Source organism: Triticum urartu, chromosome 1, assembly GCF_003073215.2.
Source record: "Triticum urartu cultivar G1812 chromosome 1, Tu2.1, whole genome shotgun sequence".
Taxonomy (NCBI): Eukaryota; Viridiplantae; Streptophyta; class Magnoliopsida; order Poales; family Poaceae; genus Triticum; species Triticum urartu.
Genome location: NC_053022.1, coordinates 563,144,532 through 563,172,116, shown reverse-complemented (window position 1 = coordinate 563,172,116; position 27,585 = coordinate 563,144,532). Strand labels below are relative to the sequence as shown.

Sequence of the window (27,585 nt, the reverse complement as noted above, 5' to 3'; positions counted from 1 at the left end):
CAACTGCGCATTTTTTTAGAACAGGAGGATGACCCCCGTCCAACGGCGCATAGGCCTAGTGGAATTTTATTCAAGGACCAGACAAGAGCATCTTTCAGTTTACTACAATATGTAATTTAAATAGCACAAAGCAAACAACTATAAAATGAAAAGTGAACTATGATCCAATATCGTGCAGAATATTAAAATGAAGGTGGATTTTTTCATATTCGAGTTTTTCTTAATAGTAACTTAAAAAATAAATGAATATATGCATAAGGTGGATTTTCACATGCAACCCGTGGTAGTTTCAGTTTGTGCCGGCTTCAATTGTCACTCCAAACCTCTATTTCTCTTGTGGGCAACTCAAAATTGTTTACAATCCGTTATCTGCAAAAAATAAAATGGACTGAACTGAGTTAAAATAAACACATTACATGAACAGGCCGACAAGCCATGCCGCGCAATGATCTGTTCATCGCAGAGCGTAGAACCATTCACGGGGCAACCATTCAACAGCAGATATATAGAGATTGATCCATCATCCAACACATTGATCCGCTACGAAATTACCACACGACAGTATGATGATATTCACATGAACACAACAACAGGCCTGTCATACACACATACTACTTAATGATTCATTCAATAATAGTTCATGAACTAGTAATAATTCCCAATAATAGTCAGCAGCTAGAGGAAGGACACCACAAATAGGTGGAATCCCAGCGAACCTAATGATTCATTCAACTCAACTCTGCTTCGAACAAAGTTGGCCTCATTTAAATAAGAAGAATTGGAGAAGCGGACTTTCAGATCTACAGTACATACATTGGGCCTGTTCGTGGGGTGACTCTGGCTGTAAATCCAAGTTCAGTACATGAAACACTCACTAGTCACTAGTTTGAGCTCACGTAACAAGCCAAGGGTTGAGTTTAGCTTTGTCACTTGAATGAGTCATGCATGAGCAACAACTTCTCATCCTCACTTGAGTGACCAATGCACAAGATTAACTGTTAGCTACAAACAGCAATGCAGATATAAAAGAAAAAGGCACCGATCGATTCGTTAGGCTCTTTGTCACTAAGTTAAATGCACACAAGTTATCTTAATGGTCAAAAGTTCGTTGGTATAGTCTAAACACTAAAGAAATGTCACACCCAAGATGCGATCCTATCCTAAAGGAACTCGGGGGTCCCATCAAGGATAGAAGCGCATCTTGGAGACGCTTTTGCAAGGTGGATATCATTACATCAACATTACATAATAGTGGGGATACATCCAATACATACAATGTCACATGAATACAACAATACAACATACAAGATCCACATCCGACTACGGATGAATCATAAACAGAAACTCAAACAATATCCACCCTGCTAGCCCAGGATGCCGACCTGGAACCTATCCCCTGATCGAAGGAGAAGCAGAAGAAAAACTCAACGCAAGCAAGCATCGCTCTCGCACCATGATCATCGCATAACCTGTACCTGCAACTGGTGGTGTAGTAATCTGTGAGCCACGAGGACTCAGCAATCCCATTACCATGGGTATCAAGACTAGCAAAGCTTAATGGGAAAGGAAGGGATAAAGTGGTGAGGTTGCAGCAGCGACTAAGCATGTATGGTGGCTAACATACGCAAATGAGAGCGAGAAGAGAAACAAAGGAACGGTCGTCAACTAGTAATGATCAAGAAGTGATCCTGAACTCCTACTTACGTCAGACATAACCCAGAAACCGTGTTCTCCTCTCGATCAACCCCGAAAAGAGACACTCACGGTTACACACACGGTTGGTGTATTTTAGAAGAGTTTACTTCAAGTTTACTACAACCGGATATTAACAAATTCCCATCTGCCACATAACCGCGGGCACGGCTTTCGAAAGTTCAAACCCTGCAGGGGTGTCCCAACTTAGCCCATGATAAGCTCTCGCGATCAACGAAGGATATTCCTTCTCCCCGGGAAGACCCGATCAATCTCGGAATCCCGGCTACAAGACATTTCGACAGTAATAAAACAAGACCAGCAAGACCGCCCGCTGTGCCGACAAATCCCGATAGGAGCTGCACATATCTCGTTCTCAGGGCACACCGGATGAGCAAGACGTCGGGTTGGCATAGACCCTGATTGCCCAGGGGGCGCCGAACATCGCTCGGTTTGGGCCAACACTTAGACAAGCATTGGCCCGGGGGGGCTAAAATAAAGATGACCCTCGAGAGAGCGACTCCCAAGGGAAAAGTAGGTGGTGGTGAGGCAAATGGTAAAACCAAGGTTGGGCCTTGCTGGAGGAGTCTTATTCAAAGCGAACTGTCAAGGGGGTCCCATAAATCACCCAACCGCGTTAGGGACGCAAAATCCGGGAACATAATACCGATATGACGGAAACTAGGGCGGCAAGAGTGGAACAAAACACCAGGCATAAGGCCGAGCCTTCCACCCTTTACCAAGTATATAGATGCATTAATAATATAAGAGATATTGTGATATCCCAACATAAACATAATCCAACATGGAGCAATCTTCATCTTCACCTGCAACTAGCAACGCTATAAGAGGGGCTGAGCAAAAGCGGTAACATAGCCAAACAACGGTTTGCTAGGAAGGGTGACAAAGGTTAGAGGTTCATGGCAATTTGGGAGGCTTGAGCAGCAAATGGTAGGTAACGCAGCAAAGCGATAGAACAAAGAAACTAGCATAGCAATGATAGTAATGAGATCCAAGGTGACGGTCATCTTGCCCGAAATCCCGCAAGGAAGAAGAACGAGTCCATGAAGACGATGAAGCCACGAAGTCGAACCAAGCGTAGACGAACGAATCCTCACGATCGCAACGAAACGGGAACTAACGAGAAGAAACACACAACATGGTAAACACGCCACACATGAACAAGGCATGATTCTCAACCAAGTATGATGCATGACAAAGCTACATGAAGCTACTCATGGCAAGAGACGATGCAAACAAGAGCAACACATCAAAGCAAGTTTAAATGAGGCCGGAAACAACATAGAACAACTCCGGTAAGTCCTCATATGCAAGTTTCAAAGTTTGTCCAGATCTGAACAAACCTTATGTTCAAGTTGTTAAACAGCAAGTTAAGATGCACCAAGAGAATCTACACGAAATTCTAGTCAAGTTACATATAAAGTTCATTAGATTCGGAGCTACGGCCTAGAAGATATGAGCAAAACAGTTAAACATGGCATTGATGCAAAATGCATCCAAACATCAAGCAAACACCTCAAAACAGGGATGCAACATGATAATATGAAACTACATGCAAAACCAAGCAAGTTTCATATAGGGCACACTCAAAACGGAGCAACGGTTCAACACATACACTCTATACAAGTTTAAAGGACACGTTGTCCAAAACAGCAACTAGGCATATTGCAAGCACCAAAACAACAAGCTACAGCACCATAACATGAAAACAAAAGGCATGGACATGATGTACAGGTAAGGCATGTCAAAACATGAACACTGAGCTATCTCCAGAAATCACTAGAACATACTCAAAAGGACATGGCAAGATTGCAATTAATAACAGGTTCACAGACTTAGCAGAATTTCAGGACATGGCAGAAATAACATCAGGTTAACATGTTTAGAGCTATGAAACAACATGCTACAGGAACTTATCATGGCAAACAAAGGCATGGCATGGATCTACCAATTACATAGAACAAAAGTCCCTTACTGACCATAAGCCAAAAGGGATCAAAAAATACAATTGCAAGCATGTGAACATAGCAAAAACATAAACAGATTCAGACTTGGTGAAAAACTGGAGCATGGCATAAACAGGTAACAAGTAGGCATGTTTCCGAGCTCGATGCACTCACTACGAGGCATTGCATGACAAACTAAGCATACACCCAGCAACTAGACATGGCATAGAAGCTAGGCATGGCAAGAACAACAACATAGCATGCAAGGATCAACTACAACAACCTTGGCAAAATTGCATAACATGTAAACAATCTGCCAGGAACATTTTATAGCAAAAGTAGAGTTCGATTGAGTCAAGCTAGGTTGCTCCATAAATGCAAAAAGAGGCATGGATGGATAGAGCATAACCATATGTCCAAAACATCCTTACTGAACATACTCAAAAAATGCATCGATCTCACTGTAGCAACATGAATACATGGCATAAAAAATAACAGCAGACAAAGACTTAGTGAAATTCTAAGTCCCTGGAATCAGAAACATCACGGAGGCTACTTTGCAAGCTTGGAACAAACAATACATGACATTTCATGAAGAATGGATTGCACCACATCAAAGATGGCACGGCATACTTCAAAACACATGTAGAGCTCATGCTCATAAGATGCACACATCAAATGCAACAAAAATGACAAATCATCAAGTTATAACAGTTTCAGCAGATTAACATCATATAGCACTCTTGCAACGATGATTAGGGCATCTAGATGAGCTCAAATGAACATGATGCAATGGAATGAAATGAAGTACTCGTCGAGACGAACAATTTGACATATTACACGCACGAAACGGAGCAGCGGATGCAGAGTTATGATGCGATGAACAGAGGACCAGAGTGCAAATATTTTGGGACCTGGCAGAAAACGACCTTTGGGGAAAAAGTCAACACGGCGGCAATGGAGCTCCGGTGGTTCGGGGAAGTCCAGCGAGGCGCGGGGAGGGGCGGAGGAGGCCGGGGATGGCCGGATCTGGCCGGATCCGAACCCGGGGATTCCGTTCCCGGTGAAGACCAAGGGCGAGGAGGCCGGCGACGACTAACTCCGGCGATGGGAACGGCTACCCTGTGCGAGAGAGAGAGAGAGAGACGGGGTCAGGGAGAGAGAGGATGCAGCCGGACGGGGGCGGCGCGACCTGGCGGGGCAGCGGCGAGGCTTACCGGTGGCGGGGTCGGTGAGACGGGATCCGGCGCGCGTGCGGGGCGGCGCTAGGTTTCCGGCGGCGAGGATCGGGGCGCGGGCGAGCACGCAAGGGAGCTCGGGCACGAGCGAGCGGAGGAGGCTGGCGGCGGCTCGCGCGGGCTGCCCTGGGCCCCGATGGGCTCGGGCGGGCCTGTTGCGGGCCTGGCGGGCCGCGGTGAGGTGGGGCACTGGGGAGGCACGTGGCGAAGCGGGAGTGGATTGCAGGGGCGGCTGGTGGCGGCGTAGCCACTTGTGGCTTGCCAAGTGGCGGCGGTGGGTTCGCCGGCGGCGGATCCAAGGAGGGGGGCGGTGGCTGGATGGTTGGGCTGGCGCGGAAATCAAGGAGGAGAAGGCTAGAGGTAGGTTTAGCCCGAAAATGGACGTGGGGGTGTCCATTTATAGGTAGGAGGGGCTAGGTTAGGGTTTAGGGGGGGTTTTGGGAGCGTTTCGGAGCCTCCGATCGCGATCTGACGGTCCGGAACGGAGGGGAAAGTTTAGGAGGGCTGCAGGTGGGTTGTGAAAAGAGGTTGGGCTGAGAGGAGAGGGAAGGTGTGCGGCCCGACAACGTTTTTCGAAGACCGAAAACGTTCGACAATTAAACCGGCCACAATGCCGCTATATGTTTAATGGTTGGGAAGTCAAACGAACTCCGAATGCGGCGAAACTTGACAAGCGCTCTGTCTACACTATAATAAGACCGCATGCCAAGTTTCAACCTATTCCGAGAACATTTTTCGGCCACTCACGAATCAAGGTAAAAGGGGCGCCGGAGGACATAGGAGTGCCGGATTGCAAAACGGACAACGGGGAAAATACTCGGATGCATGAGACGAACACGTATGCAAAATGAAATGCACAAGATGACATGATATGAAATGCAGATGATGACATGGCAAAATGCAACACGCAAGCACAAGACAAGGCAACAACGACGAATAACTGGCGGGCACCTGGCGCAACGGATCCGGGGCGTTACAAGAAAATATATGGTCCTCATGCATCAAGGCTTACACAGTTACGCTCAAATATTTTGAATTAAATAACCTATCTGGCCGGTAGCACCATCTCAAATTAACCAACTTGGAAAGACATGAGCACGTGTAGCAGCAGTTTTGTTTGGTTCGAGAGAGGCCATCCACTTTCCAGTGTGTAGAGGGTTAGCAGCATTTTGGTTCCTTGACAACTTGACATGCAGCAGAACCAATAGTAGTCATGAACTGGAGCTTGGGCAGTAGCATCAGACGCATGCAGGCGCTGACGATTGAAGGTTGGACAAGACACATGCTAGCACCGGCGACTGGTGTCTAACAAAGTTTATGTAGCCAGAGCGCTATTCCCGCAACACAAAAACGCTATAGCGCCCGCAATATCGCTCTGACACACGCAATAGCGGATGAATCATGCCAAAGCCGCTATATCATAACGCAACACAAAAGAGATAGCGCTAGGGGAGTGCTACCGCAATAGCGGGGGTAGCAGCCGCTATTTGAAACCTTGAATCACACTAAACTGGATCCTAATGAGCCCTTGTAAGCGTGAGCGTTGTAAATGCCAGATTTGCTGCCAATCTGCCTGGTTGCTAGTCGTAAACGTGTACCCCTAATCTACAAAGTTCCGATCCTAACTAGCTGCAAAAGATTCAGTTGAGAAGAAGCAGAGGAGGAGGAGTTGACTGTCAGTCAGACTCAGAGCGCGGCGGTACCTTGGCCGAGGGTGAACCTGAATGGGGCGTCGCGATCCCGGCTGGAGTCGAACTTGGTGCCGTCCGCCAGCATCCCCGTGTAGTGCACTGCGGGACAAACGAAGAACCAAGTCAACGCCCAAGTCAACCCAATCGAACCCATCCACGCCGGATAAGCAGCGAGCGAGGAGGGCGTGTTACCTTCGACCTCGTCGCCGGCGCGGGGGAGCTGCGGCCCCTCCCCCTCCCTGACCAGCCTCTTCCGCAGCCCCTCCTTCCCGATCCCCCTCTCCTCCCCTGCCATCATCACCGCGACGGCGTACCACTCGTCGACCTCCTCCTACTCCTCCGCGGGGGCGGGGGCCGCGCCAGCGTAGAGGCTCTTCATGGCCTCCTCGTCCTCGTCATCGCCGGATCCGGCCATGGCGTCGTAGCCACCGGCCCCCGGGAAGCCGGCCATGCCGTTTGGAGAGGAGAGGAGGTGGAAGGAGGCCGCGGTGGAGGGGATCTGGATCGGGGCCGCGGTGGAGGAGGAGCTGGCGAGTGAGTTGGGAGAGGAGAGGAGGTTGGGGATTCGGGCTGCGTGTTTTTTTTTTCTGAGACAGACGGGGGGTTGGTGGTGTGGGACGGTTGGTGGGGTGGGAGTGTGGACCGGGCCGGGGTGGACACGCTTAGTAGTAGCGTGGGGGTCTTACCTGCGCTACTACTACTTTTTACTAGTAGCGCCGGTTTATGCCCCTCGCTACTACTATGGCCTATCCTGGGGGTATTGTTGGAGACCATTTAGTAGCAGCACGGGTTTATAACCCTCGCTACTACTATCAACTTAGTATTAGCACGGTTTTTATACCCCCGCCACTACTAATTAGCAGTAGCGTCCATTTTTAAACCGCGCTACTGATAAACTTCTGTGTATAAGGTTTTTTCTAGTAGTGGTATCATCTTCAATCAAGAAAGTAATACACCTTGCTAGTGGCATGATTTGCGTAAAACATACGTAGTTGATTTGAGCATAAAGCAAAGCGCCCTATCGGTCGATGGACCCTAATGACGACAGTGATTAACCATTAGGAACAGTTGATTTTTTTTCAGTACGCTCAGCTTACCAAGTTGAATGGAATTTTCAGTTTGGTCATATGATTCATACAAATACGGGATCTTCAGTGCTGGATGAGAAGTGGAACTTGATTTGCTGTCTAGAATGCCCAGCCAAGATCAGAATTTTTATATGGCAGGTCCTCCACAGCGCTATCCCGTGCCGGGCGATCCTAGCTTCAAAGCATTTTTTTTCGAAACGGGCCCCATTCATTAAATAAGCTCGAAGAGAATTGCCCGGTTAATAAACGAAAAATTGGGCGAAAATCGTCATAACTGGTCCGCAGAAACAAGGCACACAGGGTGATCTGGCAACCCACACAAGAACGGACACACGCTGCCGAGGAGAAAAGCATCGTCGAGGCTGCTGCCCGGCGTCATCGTCATCATGCCTCCGCGAGGGTGACTCCGACTCCACCATCGACGACCACCGAAGAAGCCCTCACCGCAAACAAGCGTCGAGGTTTGCGCCGGCGCCGATGCCAAACAGTCAGCCACACGCGCCGGCGACCAGGCAGCTCCGACTCTGTCGACGAGCATTACAGGAGAAAAGCGTTGGGCTTGCGCCGAGCCAGCGCCAGAGCGGCTACTCCTAGAACACGCCGGAAGAGATCGACTACCAAGAACCATCAGCAAACCTGACTCCGCCCGAAGCCACCATCGTTGCCACAAAACAGGAAGCCGCGCAACATCCGCATTGCCAAACGGACACCAGCCGACCGCAATGCCGCGAGCGTCCAGCCCATGAAGCGTGCAAACGGGATCCGAAGCTCTTCGAGGCGACGCCCCAAAGAGGGAAGCGACAATGTCGACGCCGTCGCCCCACCCAACCGGGTCTTAGGCTTTCACCCGAAGAGCAAGATCCGAAGGTGTAAGAGGGTGTGGCACTCCACAACGACGCCTCCAAGGAGGTTAAACGACGCCCACAGACGCCGACGCCGCCGGCCGGCAAGACCGGGCAAGCTTCACCAGGCACTACAAAATCCAGCGCGCGCACGACCAGCCGACGCTTGGAATTTTTTTTTCTGAAACAACACACAGTTCAAATTGATAGCATAGTTCAAGCCCTAAACCACAAGCAAGTTCATATGATGCTAAATAAAAATAGATAAAACAATGCTAAATAAAAATAGATGAAACTGCCCGTCCTCCTCGGTGGTGTAGTCCGACGACGTAAACGCGTCGAACAACCGAAGCATGGCGGAGCGTTAGAAGAGGTGAGGGGAGAAGGCGCGGCGGCGGCGGGGCGCTGGAAGAGGCGAGGAAGAAGGCGCGGCGGTAGGGAAAACGTGGCGGTTGGCGAGCACATGCGCGTGGCTTTTAACCAGCGCGTTTGGCGCCTCGCGCCAAACTATTGCGCGCTGCCGCTTTTTCCCCGCGCGCGCCAATTTTTTCACGCGCCAACTTTCAAGTGCCTGCTGGAGCGCTCCGCGCGTCCTCTCGCGCGCGCCAAACTGGCGGTTTATCCAGTCCGCCGGATATTTCACGCGCGCCTGTTGGAGATGCTCTAAAGGAGGAGAAGTTTGTCAAAGAAAAGGAACAGTTGATTTTTTTAGAATCATCAGCAGCATTTGTTTTTTTTTTTCATCAGAACAATCAGCAATTGTTTGGCAGACCGGCTTCACCGTGGGCTTTGGTTTCATCTTGTTACGTACTACTGGTTTGGCTCGCAATGCGCCCAAGTCTGGACGTGCACCCCTACAAAAAACCTAGATACCCATCGCCTACTTCTTCTCGGCGTGCTCTTCCCTCGCCGCCGCACAAACCGCCAACCATGGGGATGGAGGCAGCCGCTCCTGCTCCTAGATCGAGGAAGAGGAAAGCACCGGCTACCCCAGCTACAGAGGCGCCCTGTCCAGAACCTGCTCTTCCCATAGCGGCTGGGGACGGAGGAGGCGCCGGCGGTGACCGCATCAGTGACCTTCTCGACGCCGTCTCGCTCAGGCCGCGTACGATGGAGATGGAAACGGCGGTCGCGGCAGCGACTGCAGAAGGGCACGCCTCGGAATCTACGGCGGAGGACCGCCTCAGCGGCCTCCCCGACGGCGTCCTCGGGGACATCGTCTCGCTCCTCCCCACCAGGGAAGGCGCACGCACCCAGATCCTCTCCTCCCGGTGGCGCCATCTCTGGCGCTCAGCCCCGCTCAACCTCGATCATGGCTCGCTCTGCGACCACCCGGACGACTTCAACTCCGTCGTGTCGCGTGTCCTCGCCGCCCACCCGGGCCCCGGTCGCCGCTTCTCCGCACCCGTCTACCACCTCTGGGGCGGTCGAGCCACCACCGCGGACGCCTGGCTCCGGTCCCCGGCCCTTGACAACCTCCACGAGCTTGAGCTGTGCAGCTACAACTACAGATTGCTGTACCCACCAGCGACACCACAACCGCCGCCCGAAGCCGCCTTCCGCTTCTCAGACACCCTCCGTGTTGCCACCATAGGAGAGTGCCACCTCCCCCACAGCACCATTCAGGGGCTTCGCTTCCCTAAGCTTCAGAAGCTCGCGCTTGAGCGGGTCACCATCTCCGAATCCACACTGCACGCCATGATTGCTTCTTGCCGCACTGAGTGTTTGCTGATTCAGAATTGCTCTGGCTTCCGCTGTCTCCGAATCAACTCGATTACTCTTAGAGGCGTAGGCGTGAGAGCTTATAATTATCATAAAGTGCTCAAAATTGGGGAGCTCGTCATTGAGAATGCCCCCTGTCTTGAAAATTTTCAACACGCTGGTTTCCATGAGTACCTGCATATATCGGTAGTCTCCGCGCCTAAACTGAAGACTTTAGGCTGCCTCTATTCTAATTGTAATACCACACTCGTGTTCGTTGAATCGACGCTTATTCAGGTAGCTATAGCCTTCCTACTTGCCTTCTTATCTGCATTTTTGTGTTCATCAGATGAATTACATACTATCCGCACTTATAGATGGTCTAATGTCGTCTTCCATGCTTCATGAAGGGATTGCGTGTTCATAGCCTGACGAAAACAGTGTGCACTGTTAAGATTTTAGCTATTGACATGAGTGCTCTTAGTTTGGATGTTGTTATTAACTTGATGAGATGCTTTCCATGCTTGGAAAAGTTGTACATTGAGGTGACAATTCTTCTACCATGGTTCAGTGCTCATTTGATCCACTTAATGTCCTCATTGTGTTTATCTATCTATGCTCTTTTCAGTCAATAGGATCTGGGAAAACCAACTCGTGGCGTCGTAAGCATCAAACTCTTATAAGATCTCTCGACATTCGTCTGAAGACATTTGTTTGGGAATATTATGAGGGCATCAAGTCACATGTTAACTTTGCCACATTCTTTATAAGAAACGCGAAAATGCGAGAGTTAATGACTCTAAAGGTTAATCCACAAGATTACAATGAGGAGTTTTTTGCACAACAACGTAAGATGCTTCAGCTGGATAACAAGGCCTCCGGAGGTGCTCGTCTACATTTTACACCAGATCGGTCTCATCGCAGCATTAAGGATTTTGGTGTCCATGATTTGGATCTAGTTGATCCCTTTGTAAGGAGGCATCCTTACCAATTTCATACTTTGTCCTAGTTTTGTTTGTTGTCACCTTTGTAACTTATTTAAGCTTGCATTATTTTGGAACCTTACGACAGTTGTTACATGTGCTATTCGTGATTTTAGTTCTGTTGTAATTGTAACCATCTTGTGCATGTCACCTTTGTTGCACTTATTTGATGAGAAAATACAGATCTGTGTGGCTTCTGGACTCTGCCAGTCAATTCATTTTATGAAGCCATCAGACTTGCCGGGGCCTTCTCAGGTCAAGATATTTGTAAGGTCATTCAGTTGGTTTAAACAAGGTGTTATCAGGTATCAGCCCCCCTTGCTCAATGGTAAGATGTGCGTGGAACATAGTCGCAACTCGCAAAATCAGGTTGTTGTGTGATGTTCTCCAGTTTACATCAACTACTTGGAGCACGGGTCTATCACTTCAGCCAGAACCCGAAAAAAGGGGCCTCATCTTGGAAGCAAGGAGTTTCTTTTTGATTCCAGCCCGGTGTTGAAGTACTGCTCTGATCAAAGCCTGGTCAATCTGTTGACATAGTTTTTCTTGGAAGGTAAATAAAAATATGTATTTCATGATGAGCAGCAGAGTGATGAGAGCGGGGTGTAGTGTAGGGAGGCACGCAGAAGTTGGTGAGAGCTGCCAACACAGGGCAGCCTCCCTTGACTCTATAATTGGTTTGTCAAATTGCTGTGGATATGCGAAAGAAATAAGATGGAACGCTGATGCATGATGTGTACTGATGCTAGATAGGCTACATGAAGTGAAGATCCTGCCCTCTTGCATTCGTTTGTGAGAGTACAATTCGTATGGCAGTTCACTACCGGAATCGCCACCTATGCCAACGGCAAGGGCCGTCGGCATAGGCCTGAGTCCCGTCGGGGTAGACCTATGCCGACGGCCCCCGTCGGCATAGGGCCGTCGGCAACATATGTGTCGGCATAGCCAGGGAGGCCGTCGGCATATATGATACGCCGACGGGGGCCGTACATCTATGCCGACGGCCCTGGCCGTCGGCAACTATCACGCTTAACGGCGGCCGCTGTCAAGTCTGCCCAATGACTGATAGCCACGTGGCACCCCTATGCCGACGGCCTAGCCGTCGGCTTAGTCAAAACCTGTTGGGGAACGTTGCAGAAAACAAAAATTTTCCTACTCGTTTCACCAAGATCATCTAGGAGTTCATCTAGCAACGAGCCATCTAATGCATCTACATACCTTTGTAGATCGCGCACGGAAGCGTTCAAAAGAACGGTGATGATGTAGTCGTACTCGACGTGATCCAAATCACCGATGACCAGCGCCGAACGGACGGCACCTCCGCGTTCAACACACGTACGGGACGGGAGACGTCTCCTCCTTCTTGATCCAGCAAGGGGGAAGGAGAGGTTGGTGAAGATCCAGCAGCACGACGGCGTGGTGGTGGATGCAGGGCGTCACAGAAGCAGGGCTTCGCCAAGACTACGAGGGAGAGACGTAACGGGGGGAGATGGAGGCGCCAGGGGCTGGTATGAAATCCCTCCTCTCCCCCCACTATATATAGGGGTGCCATGGGGGGGGGGCGCCGGCCCTAGTAGATGAGATCTACTAGGGGGGGCGGCGGCCAAGGGGAGGTTTCCCTCCCCCCCAAGGCACCTAGGGGTGCCTTCCACCACATGGACTCTTCCATGGTGGAACCCTAGGCGCATGGGCCTATAGGGGGTGGCGCCCCAGCCCACTATGGGCTGGGTTCCCTCCTATTTAAGCCCATGTGGCCCCCCGGGACAGGTGGCCCCACCCGGTGGGCCCACGGGACCCCTCCGGTGGTCCCGGTACAATACCGATAACCCCGAAACTTGTCCCGACGCCCGAAACAGCACTTCCTATATATAATTCTTTACCTCCGGACCATTTCGGAACTCCTTGTGACGTCCGGGATCTCATCCGGGACTCCGAACAACATTCGGGTTTCTGCATATACATACCTTCATAACCCTAGCGTCACCGAACCTTAAGTGTGTAGACCCTACGGGTTCCCGAGACAAGCAGACATGACCGAGACGACTCTCCGGTCAATAACCAACAGCGGGATCTGGATACCCATGTTGGCTCCCACATGCTCCACGATGATCTCATCGGATGAACCACGATGTCGAGGATTCAATCAACCCCGTACGCAATTCCCTTTGTCTATCGATATGTTACTTGCCCGAGATTCGATCGTCGGTATCCCAATACCTCGTTCAATCTCGTTACCGGCAAGTCACTTTACTCGTACCGCAATGCATGATCCCGTGACCAGACACTTGGTCACTTTGAGCTCATTATGATGATGCATTACCGAGTGGGCCCAGTGATACCTCTCCGTCATACGGTGTGACAAATCCCAGTCTTGATCCATGTCACCCAACAGACACTTTCGGAGATACCCATAGTATACCTTTATAGTCACCCAGTTACGTTGTGACGTTTGGCATACCCAAAGCACCCCTACGGTATCCGGGAGTTACACGATCTCATGGTCTAAGGAAAAGATACTTGACATTGGAAAACTCTAGCAAACGAACTATACGATCTTGTGCTAAGTTTAGGATTGGGTCTTGTCCATCACATCATTCTCCTAATGATGTGATCTCGTTATCAATGACATCCAATGTCCATAGTCAGGAAACCATGACTATCTATTGATCAACGAGCTAGTCAACTAGAGGCTTACTAGGGACATGTTGGTGTCTGTTATTCACACATGTATTACGATTTCCGGATAACACAATTATAGCATGAATAAAGACAATTATCATGAACAAGGAAATATAATAATAATGCTTTTATTATTGCCTCTAGGGCATATTTCCAACAACACCTATGCCGACGGCTAGACCATCGGCATAGGGGTGCCACGTGGCGACCAGCAGCTCCTCTAGGACCAGGTCTATGCCGACGGCCGGGCCGTCGGCATAATTTGAAACTAAGCCGACGGCCTGGCCGTCGGCATAGTCCTTCATACAGAGCTCCCAGTAGCTGACACGTGGGCGCCTATGCCGACGGCCTAGCCGTCGGCACAGTTTTAAACTAAGCCGACGGCTATGCCGTCGGCATAGGCGCCCACGTGTCAGCTACTGGGAGCTCACGCTAGCCCTATGCCGACAGCTATGCCGTCGGCATAGTTTGCTTTTGCTTTTTCTTTTTCTTTTTTCTGTTTGTTTTCAGATCAATTCAATTCAAATTGCAGCACATATCAGCAGATATATATGATGAGATAGACATATAAAACACAACGGGATATCATCCGACACCATCACAACAATATATGCATAAGCATCATCACACGCAAGTCTCTAAATGAACATCATCACAACCAACATAAGCATATAGAGAAGCACACAAGTCATCTAAATGATCATCACCACACACAAGTCATCTCAAGCATCATCACCACACAAGGATCATCGAGCACTGCGGAGGTCGTGACCGCCAAGACGGCCAAAGCCTAGGTCGTCAGTGCTAGCGGCAGCGCTACCGCCAAGACCGCCTCCGCCTCCGCCTCCGTGGATCGGAGTGGTCGGGCTCCGTGTCTCCGGAGTGCTGCGAAGACCGCCGCCAACGGTAGATCCACGTGTTCCCTGGATGTTGAAAAGACATATGCACGGGATATATGACTGTGTTGAAAGGCATGACATGCTTTGGGTGAATAGATTGGGGATGAACTAACCGGCGAGGGGCCAGCGTTCTGTGCCAGAAACTCCTCAAAGCTCATCAGCACTGGTTGTGCTGGAGGGCATTGTGCTGGAGGGAACTGAGGACACCTGCCGGCCGCCATATCCTGAAAAGCATGCTGCATCTGGCTATCCCTCTGCACTTGGTGTTCATAAAGCCTCTGATGCCACGCCATGGTCTCCTGGCGTGTGTACTCCATGTAGGCCTACGGTATGACATGATGGAACTCATAAAACTACTAAATGAGGAAAATGAAGTGAGAAATGAAGATAAGAGGGAAAATACTTACAGATTGTTGCTCCTGAAAGAGGTACTGTGTACTGGTCACTGGCTGGCTCGTGCGCTGGCTCAGGCTCGGGTCGATCCGACGAAGCTGTGTGTAGGAGATACTAGGAGTGATCACAGCATCGAGAACCGCCTCCCGACCGTGCTCCTTGGGCCCCATCCTCACCACCGCCATGTTGTCCAGAGGCGCCGCAATGGGGTCCGGTGTGTCAGGATGTAACTCCAGATACGCTTCGGAGTAGGCCTTCTTCCTCTCTGCGGTCTTCTTGCCGTAGTACTTGGGCTCGCCAGGCTTGGGGTCCTTCCGCGTATGGGCGATCTCCCACGCTTGCATGTGTGAGAGCGGCCGCTTCAGTTTCTCCTCCTGCACCACCAAACAGAGGTTAGTCATACATAAGAAAGTGATGGTAAATAGAAGAAGAAGAATGTTTAATGGGGTTAGTCATACATTAACTGCCTTGTGGAGATAGTGGTTTCGGTTTCCCTGAGCATGTACTCCCTCCGTCCCTCGGTTAGCCTTATTTTTGGTTCTCATAGCCGCCCAGGCTCCAGCCTCATCACACCAAACATCCACCAATGCCGCCCAGGACTCGTCTTTTCCATAACACCAATTTGGACACACCTACATAATAAAAGCATAATGGCATGTAGGTGTGTCCAAATTGGTGTTATGGAAGCATAAAGCATAAAGCATAATGTACCACAAGGTAATGAAAGCATAATGAAAGCATAATATATGAAAGCATAATGAAAAATCTTTTATACTTACCGCCAAGAACTCGGGCCTCTCCAAGGTAATGCCCATCCTCCGCGCTTCTTCCTTGGTCATCTTCACACCAAGATAGTCGTGGTAGTATGTGGAGATGGCCACATAGCGCACCTCGTACTGCATCTGGCGGGCCTTCTTCTTGCATTGGCGCAGCACGATCTGGTCCGCTCTAGCCCTGTGCTCCGGAAGAACTCGATAGAATTTCTACAATCATGCATGAAACAAGAATGGGAGAAGCCATGAGTTAAATCATTCATGAAACTAGAATGGACTTGTGCTTCTGAAGAGAACTCACCCAGAAAGTAGTGATCACGGCCTTGGCATGGGTCTCATGGTCCGCGTGGCGGGCCGCTTCCCAGTGGTCCCAGCTCGTGGCCAAAACCCGACGGTCCGGCTGCCTGACTGGATCAGGACAGTACAACCCCGGCCAATATAACTTCAGCAAGACGGTGATGAGGCCGTTGGGAATACGGACCCCTTTAGAATATATCCAGTCGCTGCAAAAGAACGAACTATTAGCATGTGACAAGAAAAATAAATAACAACCGGAATAAGCATGTGACAAGCAACATAATGAACCACTTACTCTTTTCCAGTGGGCTCAATGAGCCACTTCTGCTCCTCAGTAGCAGGAACCTGCTTTGGTAGCTTTGCGTTGCCACGCAGCCACCCCTTCGTGTCAACCCCCTTCCCGTCACCACCATCATCCCCGCCACCACCCTCCTCCTCGCCTGCCTCCCCCTCCCCAACCTCCTCCCCAACCTCCTCCTCCTCCTCCTCGCCTGCCTCCTCCTCCACCTCCTCCTCCTCCTCCTCCTCCTCCTCGCTTGCCTCACTAGAGGAGGGTACCTCACTAGAGGAGGGCCTCGAAGACAACACCCCTAAGTCGGTGAGGGTGCGCTCTTTCTGGCCGCGACCCCCTGTAGTGGCTCTCCCCCCAGCACCTCGTCCTCTAGAGGCTCTCCCCCCGCCCCCTCCTCCTCTAGGGGCACCTCTCCCTCGACCACCATGTGAGGAGTCATCGTCAAGTAGCCGAGGGGGAGGATTACGTGCTCGACCACTCCGACTAGGCAGGCCGACGACCTTGCGTAGGAAACCCACGTCGTCGGCCTTCCCCTTGCCCATGTTCCACGAACCTGCATTGAAAAGAGAAAAAGCAATTAGTAAATTAATGAAATGAAGGAAAAGGCATGATAATAAACACATTAATAAAAATGCATAAAAAGGCATATTCCTAAACTATAGAAAAAAAATACTTGAAACGTACATCTGCTAGAACCCATATGAATCATCACTGTTGTAACCTCTTTCTCGGTCTGTCTCATCATCACTATCAATCATATCATCTTCGTTGTCCAGGAGTGCTCGTTGGGGCGGCCTGCGGGCTCCGGGAGGCCGAGCCAGGGCGGGAGCCCTGCGGCCGGCGGCGGCGCGAGAAGGGGTCGGCGCGGGCCGGGTGGACGGCGGCGTTGTGGGGTCGGGGTGGGGTTGGGAGGCCGGGGCGGGGGTCGGGTGGACGGCGGCGCCGCGAGGAGGGGCGGAGAGGGTCGGGGTGAGGGGCGGGGAGGGGCACGGGCGGCGGCGGGTGGAGCGGCGGCGCAGCGTGGGGGCGGCGGGGAGCAGCGCGGGTGGAGCGGCGGCGCAGCGTGGGGGCGGCGGGGAGCGACGCAGCGTCGGGGGCGCGATAGGGAATGAGTGGAGGGGGTTCGCCCCGCGGGTGGATAAGGCAGACTATGCCGACGGCTAAGCCGTCGACATACGTGAGGAGGCCACGTGTCACCTATGCCGACGGCTTAGCCGTAGGCATACTTTTTTATTTTTTTTATATTTTTTATTACCCACGTCACTGATCCGCGTAACGCCTACCGTATGGCCTAAGCTATGCCGACGGCTTTGCCGTCGGCATAGTTTTATTTTCCTTTTTTATTTTATATAAATTTTTTAATGTTTTCTTATAGTTATATATTTATTCTTTTTATTTTATACAGATTTTTAATTTTTTTATAGTTATAATTTTCCTTTTTTATGTATTATTATTTCATATAGATTTTTAATTTTTTTTAAACCGCTCAGCCCTCTCCTCTCCCGGAACCACACAGAGGGGAGGGGAGGGGAGGCGCCGTCCGTGACGGGGGCCACACCCTGGAGACGCGTGCTGCCTCTTCGGACATGCCACAACACCACCCCACATGTATGAGGGCCCGGTACGACGCTCCGGTGCCATTGCTACCCCTCAGGTCCCCCGTCCCGCCTAACCCTGTAGCGTTTGACCACGGGATCTAGCCCTTTGACTTTGCACGGACGGGCTTTGACCAGCGGACCTTCCCACCCGGTTTTGTTAGGTCAGCCCATAGGAACACTTTGGAGCAACATCCGGGCCAGACCCACAACAAGATCCCCTCCGTGTAGACCCGATGCGTCCGTTTCCCCCCTCCAGGTGCTGGCGGCGGCGCCGTCCGTGAGGGGGGCCACGCCCCGGAGACGCGTGCCGCCTCTTCGGACATTTCACCACACCACCCCGCATGTATGAGGGCCCGGTGCGATGCTCCGATGGCATTGCTACCCCCCAGGCCCCCCTACCGCCTAACCCTGTAGCGTTTGACCACGGGATCTAGCCCTTTGACTTTGCACGGACGGGCTTTGACCAGCGGATCTTCCCACCCGGTTGTGTTAGGTCAGCCCATAGGAACACTTTGGAGCAACAACCGGGCCAGACCCACAGCAAGATCCCCTCCATGTAGACCCGACGCGCCCGTTTCCTCCCTCCAGGTGCCGGCGGCGGCGCCGTCCGTGAGGGGGGGCACACCCCGGACACGCTCCGGTGGCATTGCTACCCCCAGGGCTCCCCGTCCCGCCTAACCCTGTAGCGTTTTACCACGGGATCTAGCCTTTGACTTTGCACGGATGGGTTTTGACCAGTGGAGACCGGGGAGCAACATCTGGGCCAAACCCACAGCAAAATCCACTCCGTGTAGACCCGATGCGGTAGTTTCCCCCCTCCAGGTGCCGGCGGCGGCGCCGTCCGTGAGGGGGCCACGCACCGGAGACGCGTGCGGCCTCTTCGGACATGCCACAACACCACCCCACATGTATGAGGCGCGGTACGATGCACCGGTGGCATTGCTACCCCCCAGGGCCCCCATCCCGCCTAACCCTGGAGCGGTTGACCACGAGATCTAGCCCTTTGACTTTGCACGGATGGGCTTTGACCAGTGGACCTCTCCACCCGGTTGTGTCGGGTCAGCCCCGAGGGACACCGGGGAGCAACATCCGGGCCAGATCCACAGCAAGATCCTCTCCGTGTAGACCCGACGCGTCCGTTTCCCCCTCCAGGTGCCGGTTCGGCGCCGTCCGTGACGGGGGCCACACCCCGGAGACGCGTGCCGCCTCTTCCGACATGCCACAACACCACCCCGCATGTATGAGGGCCCGGTACGACGCTCCGGTGGCATTGCTACCCCCCAGGGCCCCCGTCCCGCCTAACCCTGGAGCGGTTGACCACGAGATCTAGGCCCTTTTGACTTCCCACGGACGGGCTTTGATCAGTGGACCTCTCCACCCGATTGTGTCAGTCGGCCCAAAGGGACAACGGGAGCAACATCTGGGCCAAGATCCACAGCAAAGATCCTCTCCGTGTAGACCCGACGCGTTCCGTTTCCCCCTCCAGGTGCCGGCGTCGGCGCCGTCCGTGGGGGGCCACACCCCGGAGACGTGTGCCGCCTCTTCGGACATGCCACAACACCACCCCGCATGTATGAGGGCCCGGTACGACGCTCCGGTGGCATTGCTACCCCCAGGGCCCCCGTCCCGCCTAACCCTGTAGCGTTTTACCACGGGATCTAGCCCTTTGACTTTGCACGGACGGGCTTTGACCAGTGGACCTCTCCACCCGGTTGTGTCAGGTCCGCCCATAGAGACACCCGGGAGCAACATCCGGGCCAGACCCACAGCAAGATCCCCTCCATGTAGACCCGACGCGCCCGTTTCCCCCCTCCAGGTGCCGGCGGCGGCGCCGTCCGTGAGGGGGGCACACCCCAGACACGCTCCGGTGGCATTGCTACCCCCCAGGGCCCCCGTCCCGCCTAACCCTGTAGCGTTTTACCACGGGATCTAGCCTTTGACTTTGCACGGATGGGTTTTGACCAGTGGAGACCGGGGAGCAACATCTGGGCCAAACCCACAGCTAAATCCACTCCGTGTAGACCCGATGCGGTAGTTTCCCCCCTCCAGGTGCCGGCGGCGGCGCCGTCCGTGAGGGGGCCACGCACCGGAGACGCGTGCGGCCTCTTCGGACATGCCACAACACCACCCCACATGTATGAGGCGCGGTACGATGCTCCGGTGGCATTGCTACCCCCCAGGGCCCCCGTCCCGCCTAACCCTGGAGCGGTTGACCACGAGATCTAGCCCTTTGACTTCCCACGGACGGGCTTTGATCAGTGGACCTCTCCACACGGTTGTGTCAGGTCGGCCCAAAGGGACACCGGGGAGCAACATCCGGGCCAGATCCACAGCAAGATCCTCTCCGTGTAGACCCGATGCGTCCGTTTCCCCCTCCAGGTGCCGGTGGCGGCGCCGTCCGTGAGGGGGCCACGCACCGGAGACGCGTGCCGCCTCTTCCGACATGCCACAACACCACCCCGCATGTATGAGGGCCCGGTACGATGCTCCGGTGGCATTGCTACCCCCCAGGGCCCCCGTCCCGCCTAACCCTGGAGCGGTTGACCACGAGATCTAGCCCTTTGACTTCCCACGGACGGCCTTTGATCAGTGGACCTCTCCACCCGGTTGTGTCAGGTTGGCCCAAAGGGACACCGGGGAGCAACATCTGGGCCAGATCCACAGCAAGATCCTCTCCGTGTAGACCCGACGCGTCCGTTTCCCCCTCCAGGTGCCGGCATCGGCGCCGTCCGTGACGGGGGCCACACCCCGGAGACGTGTGCCGCCTCTTCCGACATGCCACAACACCACCCCGCATGTATGAGGGCCCGGTACGACGCTCCGGTGGCATTGCTACCCCCCAGGGCCCCCGTCCCGGCTAACCCTGTAGCGTTTGACCACGGGATCTAGCCCTTTGACTTTGCACGGACGGGCTTTGACCAGTGGACCTCTCCACCCGGTTGTGTCAGGTCCGCCCATAGAGACACCCGGGAGCAACATCCGGGCCAAACCCACAGATACATCCACTCCATGTAGACCCGACGTGTCCGTTCCCCTCCTCCAGGTGCCGGTGGCGGCGCCGTCCGTGACGGGGCCACACCCCGGAGATGCGTGCCGCCTCTTCGGACATGGCATAACACCATCCGATTGTGGTAGGTCATCCGATATATATGAACACTTGGAGCAAAGTCCCCTTCGTATAGACCCGATGCGGCTGTTCCCCATTCCAGTTGCCGGCTGGCGGCGGCACCGTTCGTGAGGGGGGTCACACCGCTCTGTACAGAACCGAAAAATAATGTATGTATGCTTATTAACACATACTATATGTATGCTTATTAACACAATCTATATGTATGCTTATTAACACATACTGTATGCTTAATAATAATAATAATACTATATGGAAAAAAAGAAAAAAAGAAAAAAAACTATGCCGTCGGCATAGCTGCGGCCAGGGCAGATGGACAGCGCCGCGGATCGATGACGTGTCAGCTATGCCGACGGCTGCCGTCAGCATAGGTCCTGGTCGATGCGCTCTGGATCGGTGACGTGTCACCCGTATCTATGCCGACGGCCACCCGTCACGGCCGTCGGCATAGATTTGACGTCGTTAGCCGGCCGTGATGACTGTTGTCGGCGGGCCCGCATCTATGCCGACGGCTTATATATGCCAACGGCAGCTGTAGGCGTAGTCCGGGATAAGCCGACGGCTGTGATGTGCCGACGACTGCTGTCGGCGTAGACGGGGATAGCCCGACGGCCATTGTACGCCGACGGCCAGGATCTAGCTGTCGGCATAGCTCGGATTAGGCCGACGGTGGCCGTCGGCATACATTTGGCTGTCGACTTAGAGCCCTGTTCCGGTAGTGGTTTGCTTCATGCTACCGCGGCGGATTGATGGTTCCGATCGAGTACAGGTATCAAACACCTCCTCAGCCCAAGGTATATATTACTGTGGTGGCAAATTAATTAGAGCTGAGCAAGAATGATGATGCTGTTGCTTGCGGACGATCGATCCAGAGGCGCTCGTCTCGTGCTCTCCTCTTTCTTCCTTTTTTGGAAAAAGTCTAAAATAAACCTTGAATTCGTACTCAAAGTCTGAATCAAACCTTAACCTTCTAATCCCTAAAATCAGCACCTTGTATTTACCAATCCCGGTCAATCTTCGCCCTAAACCAGTTTGTCATGCCGGGAAAAGCACAATCCCGGCTGGGACTGCAACTGCGTGCACTCCAACAGCGTCATCCCGCTGGACTATCTGTTGTTCCGGCAGAACAAGGAGGCCGTGGCATGGCTCAACGTGTCAGCCATGGCGACGAAGATCAGGTTGTGGTACAAGGGTGATGCATCCACCAAGCCGGACGCTTATTCTGACAATGCTGAGACGTACGTACACAACAACAACTGACTGGCTAAGGCGTGTCCGTGTGTTACTAGCCAAAGCCACAACAAACCAGATATCATGAAGGATCACATCATGTATAAATAAAAAAGATAAGTTAAAAGGAGCACATACACATATGCACAACCGTCGTCGAACGTCGGGTCGTTGCCACTTTCTCCTCGATCCCGTGTGCCACATAATCAATCCCAGTATCCAAACAAGGTATGAGCGAAAAACGACTAGGATTGACCGGGATCAGAAAGAACAGGGTGCCAATTTCAAGGATTGCAATATCAGGGTTTGATTTAGACTAAGAGCACGAAATCAAGGTTTATTTCAGACTTTTTTTTTGTGGGACTTCTTTCTTTCGTGCGTTAATCGTGTCGTGTCACGATTCCTTCACCACCCACGCGCGTGCACGTACGAGTGAGTCCATCATCTATAAAGAAACGCGTCTAACCCGACTGTTTGGCCAACGCCCGGCCCCCTCATCCCCCGTGGAAAAAAGGTCGGGATTTATATCGATCCATCGATTGTTCAAACCGCCGCCGTCCCCTCCTCTCTACGCGCATCTCCGATCTTGCCGATGGAGGCGGGAGCTCCTGCTTCGACGAGGAAGAAACGACAGCGGTGTACCCGCGCCGACTGCATCAGCAACCTCCCCGACGAACTCCTCGGGGAGATCATCTCGCTGCTCCCCACCAAGGAGGGCGCCCGCACGCAGATCCTCGCCCACCGGTGGCGCCACCTCTGGCGCTCCGCCCCCCTCAACCTCGACCACCAATGGCTGTGCAACAGCCAGGGTGACCTCGACGCCATCGTGTCGCACATCCTCTCCGTCCACCAGGGGCCCGTCCGCCGCTTTTGCGCGCCTGTCTACCACCTCCACGGCGACCGAGCTGCCACCGTAGACGCTTGGCTCCAGTCCTCCGCCCTCGATAACCTCGAGGAGCTTGAGCTCTGCAGCAGCGACAACTACAGGCTGCCACCTCCAACGTTGCCGCCGCCGGCAGCTTCCTTCCGCTTCTCCGAGACCCTTTGTGTCGCCATATTCGGGGAGTGCCACATCCCCGACAGCACCGCCCAAGCGCTTTGCTTCCCTATGCTTAAGAAGCTCGGGCTTAAGCGGGTCAACATCTCTGAATGCTCGCTGCAAGCCATGCTTGATGGCTGCCCTGCACTGGAGTGCTTGATGATTTGCTGCAGCTCTGGCTTCCGTTCCGTCCGGATCAACTCCATCAGCCTTAGAAGCATATATGTGAAATCTCTTGCGCGCCATACAACTCTCCGTTTTAAACAGCTCATTATTAAGAATGCCCCTCTTCTTATGTTTCTTCAACTTGGTTCAACTGTTGACCTGCGTATATCGGTAATCTTTGCGCCAAAACTGAAGACCTTAGGCTGCCTTACTTCTTATCATCGTAGTACCACACTCAAATTCGACTCCTCGGCAATTATTCAGGTAGCTATGTCATCCCTACTTCCCTTCACAGGCATTTATATCGGCATTTCACTTTGTACTTATACCTGGTCTAACGCCGTCCCCATGCTTCATGAAGGGATTGCGTGTTGATAGCCTGACGAAGACGGCGCGCAGTGTCAAGATTTTATGTGTTGATATGCATTCTCTTAGTTTGGATTCTGTTATTGACTTGATGAGATGCTTTCCTTTCTTGGAAAGGTTGTACATTGAGGTGACAACTCTTTCTTAATGGTTCATAGTGTTCAGTTCTAATTAATTTGCTTATTGTTCTTAACTGGCTGTTTTTGGTTTGGTTATGTTCTTGCTAGTCAAGGGGGCCTGGGATAAAAAATTTGTGGCGACGTAAATACCGGAATACTATAATTTCTCTTTTTTTTGCGGAAAAACTTCCAATCTATTCATCTTCAATCATGGCAGTACAACGAACATCAGAAATAAAAATTACATCCAGATTCATAGACCACCTAGCGACGACTACAAGCACCGAAGCGAGCCGAAGGCGCGCCGCCGTCATCGCCCCTCCATCGCCGGAGCCGGTCACAACTTGTTGTAGTAGACAGTCGGGAAGTCATCGTGCTAAGGCCCCATAGGACCAGCACCTCAGAATAGCAACCGCCGCCGATGAAAAATAACGTAGATCGGAAGGATCCAAACCGAAGACACACGAACGTGGACGAACAACGACGAGATCCGAGCAAATCCACCAAAGATAGATCTGCCGGAGACACACCTCCACACGCCCACCAACGATGCTAGACGCACCGCCGGAACGGGGGCTAGGCGGGGAGACCTTTATTCCATCTTCAGGGAGCCACCGCCGTCTCGCCTTCCTGAGTAGGACACAAACCCTAACAAGATTGAAAAAACCACTAAAAACGGAGCCCTCCCGCCGGCCCTTGCGAGGATCCACCGCGTATCCATGGCCCTAGGGCCACCGGAGACGAGGCGGACGTGCGCCGGCGCCGGCGAGAGGCACGAACCCTAACTTTCTTTCTTGGAGAAGGAGAAGGAGGTGGTGAGGGCGTTTGCTTCTATATTACTTTCCAGTCTATAATTTCTCTTGACATATACGGCTGAAGACTATTGTTTGGCGATATTATTCGGGTATGAAGTCGGATGTTGACTTTGCCACATTCTTCTTACTAAATGCGAGAATGCTAGAGTTAATGACTCTGGAGGTTGATCCAAGTGATTACAAAGTTAAGTTTTTTAGACAACAACGTAAGAAGCTTCAGCTGGATAAGAAGGCCTCAAGAGGTGCTCGGATTCATATTACACCAGGTTCCATTCATCGCTATGTTTTGGATTATGGTGTCAATGATTTGGATCTAGCTGATCCCTTTAGATGGAGACGTCCTTATTGTTAAACATCCATAACGTACAAGAGCTGCGTGTTACAGGAGGCTGCGTGGTATGTCGTTAGGAGGTTTAGATATTAGGTAGAAGATATCTTATCTCATGTAAACTCTATCTCTATCTCTACCTAACTTTCTCTCCAAGTTGTAATCTCCTGTAACGAACTTGTATGCGCTATCAGGGAGGTGCGCCCCTGCTCTATAAACACGTACGGCGTCCCTCTAGAAGAGGTACGACGCTTTCGCCTCCGCACATGGTATCAGAGCCATTCTCTTCCACATTGTCTAGATCAAATCCCCACCAGTGCTATCATGGCGTCCTCCTCCGGTGCTTCCCAGCTTGGTCTCAGCGGCCAGGTTACAGAGAAGCTATCCCGCACCAATTACATCCTCTGGCGCACGCAAGTCACGCCGCAGCTCAGAGGCGCGGGCGTCTTCGGCTATGTCGACGGCGCTACACCGGAGCCGGCCAGGATCCTCTCCACCAAGGACAAGGAAGGGAAGGAATCCACCGAGCCAAATCCTCTCCATCCCATCTGGGTGTGCGAGGATCAGCAGGTGCTTGGATACTTGCTGAACAACCTCACCAAGGAGGTGCTTGTGCAGGTGACCGCGATCACCACGTCGCACGAGCTCTGGGTGGCACTGTCAGGCATGTTCTCCTTGCAGTCTCTCAACCGCGTCAACAACATCAGAACCTCCCTGGTGAACGCCCAGAAGGGCAACAAGACCGTCACCACCTACTTCGCCGAGATGCGTGGCCTCGCCGACGAACTCGCCGCCGCCGGGAAGCCGCTCCAGGATGATGAGCTCGTGTCCTACATCCTCCACGGCCTCGACATGGACTATCAACCCCTCGTCTCTGCACTTGACGCGCGCATCACTCCGGTATCCCTTGATGAACTCTTCTCCATGATTAGCAATTTCGATCAAAGGGTTGCGCAGTACCAGGGATCGGGCGGTTTCAAGTCCTCTGCCAACGTCGCGACGCGTGGGCGCGGCGACTACTCTCGTCACCGTGGTCCTCCTCGCTCCAAAGGCAAGCAAGGAGGTGGCAGCAGCAACGGTGGCGCTAATCCTCGCAGCGGGCGCCCTGTCTCCACCAACAATCGGGGCCGCCGTGGCGGGTCCAGCAGGTCTCGCCTTGATGCTGTACGGTGCCAGATTTGTGGCAAACCAGGCCACACAGCAAAGGACTGCTGGTATCGGTTCGATGAAGATGAAGCCTCGACTGAAGATGATGAAAAGGTTGCTGCTGGTGCTGATGGCTCATACGGTGTAGATACCAACTGGTATCTCGACAGTGGCGCCACAAACCATCTTACTGGCGAACTCGAGAAGGTGACTCTCAGGGAGAAATACCATGGCAAAGACCAGATTCACACCGCTAGCGGTGCAGGTATGAGGATACGTCACATTGGTCATTCAGTTATTACTACCCCGCATCGTAAAATTCATCTTAGAAATTTTTTGCATGTCCCTAGTGCCAACAAAAATCTTCTATCAATTCATAGAATCACTCTTGACAATCATGTCTATATTGAGTTTCATCCTTTCTTCTTTTTGATTAAGGATCTGGCCATGAAGAAAACCCTCTATCGAGGTAGATGCGTTCGAGGTCTCTATCCGTTGATTCTGGAGCTTAGAAGACTCAATAAACAAGCTTGTGGCGCTATCAAGCTTTCATCCACACAATGGCACGATCGTCTAGGACATGCTTCATTTTCTTTAGTTGAACGTTTGCTTAAAAAAAATAAGCTCCCGTTTGTTGGTGAGCGCAATGTTGAGACTATTTGTAATTCTTGCCAAAAAGCAAAAGTCATCAATTACCTTATCCTATTTCCACTAGTGTTTCTACTCAACCATTGCAACTAATCTTTTCTGATGTATGGGGTCCAGCCCCTAGCTCTGTTGGTAGACACACATACTACGTAAGCTTTATTGATGATTACAGCAAGTTTTCTTGGATCTATCTTCTTAAGAAAAGATCCGACGTGTTTCAAGTTTTTCAAAACTTTCAAGCACTTGTTGAAAGAAAGTTTGATAGAAAAATTCTTGCTGTCCAATCAGATTGGGGAGGGGAATACGAAAAATTAAACTCCTTCTTCCAAAACCTTGGCATCTCTCATCACGTGTCTTGTCCTCACGCTCACCAACAAAACAGCTCTGCTGAACGCAAGCGTAGGCACATCGTTGAAGTTGGCCTTGCCTTGTTAGCTGGTGCCTCCATGCCACTGAAGTTCTGGGATGA

The 27,585-nt window shown here is 52.2% G+C and overlaps 2 protein-coding genes across 2 annotated transcripts; one reads left to right on the top strand and one right to left on the bottom strand.

Moving 5' to 3' along the window:
- Window positions 1-1,044: 1,044 nt before the first annotated feature.
- LOC125530635 (70 kDa peptidyl-prolyl isomerase-like) lies at window positions 1,045-7,202 on the bottom strand. The gene is made up of 3 exons (XM_048695021.1): window positions 6,781-7,202; window positions 6,601-6,687; window positions 1,045-1,481 (listed from the first exon to the last, which is right to left on the bottom strand). Exons 1-3 carry the CDS (start codon window positions 6,884-6,886, stop codon window positions 1,390-1,392), a joined length of 285 nt encoding a protein of 94 aa, XP_048550978.1. The 5' UTR covers window positions 6,887-7,202; the 3' UTR covers window positions 1,045-1,389.
- A 2,246-nt stretch (window positions 7,203-9,448) lies between these two features.
- On the top strand, window positions 9,449-11,228 carry LOC125533163 (F-box/FBD/LRR-repeat protein At5g56420-like). The gene is made up of 4 exons (XM_048696918.1): window positions 9,449-10,186; window positions 10,256-10,396; window positions 10,630-10,764; window positions 10,848-11,228. Exons 1-4 carry the CDS (start codon window positions 9,449-9,451, stop codon window positions 11,226-11,228), a joined length of 1,395 nt encoding a protein of 464 aa, XP_048552875.1.
- The last annotated feature ends 16,357 nt before the right edge of the window (window positions 11,229-27,585 follow it).

Excerpts from the sequence above, each read along its gene's own strand:
- LOC125530635 (XM_048695021.1), bottom strand. The coding sequence starts at position 6,886 with ATGATGGCAGGGGAGGAGAGGGGGATCGGGAAGGAGGGGCTGCGGAAG. Across the intron at positions 6,688-6,780 it reads CGCCGGCGACGAGGTCGAAG|TGCACTACACGGGGATGCTG; the intron begins GTAACACGCCCT and ends TTTGTCCCGCAG. Across the intron at positions 1,482-6,600 it reads CAGGTTCACCCTCGGCCAAG|TTGCAGGTACAGGTTATGCG; the intron begins GTACCGCCGCGC and ends CTACACCACCAG.
- LOC125533163 (XM_048696918.1), top strand. The coding sequence starts at position 9,449 with ATGGGGATGGAGGCAGCCGCTCCTGCTCCTAGATCGAGGAAGAGGAAA. Across the intron at positions 10,187-10,255 it reads AGAAGCTCGCGCTTGAGCGG|AATTGCTCTGGCTTCCGCTG; the intron begins GTCACCATCTCC and ends TTGCTGATTCAG. Across the intron at positions 10,397-10,629 it reads GTCTTGAAAATTTTCAACAC|GGATTGCGTGTTCATAGCCT; the intron begins GCTGGTTTCCAT and ends TGCTTCATGAAG.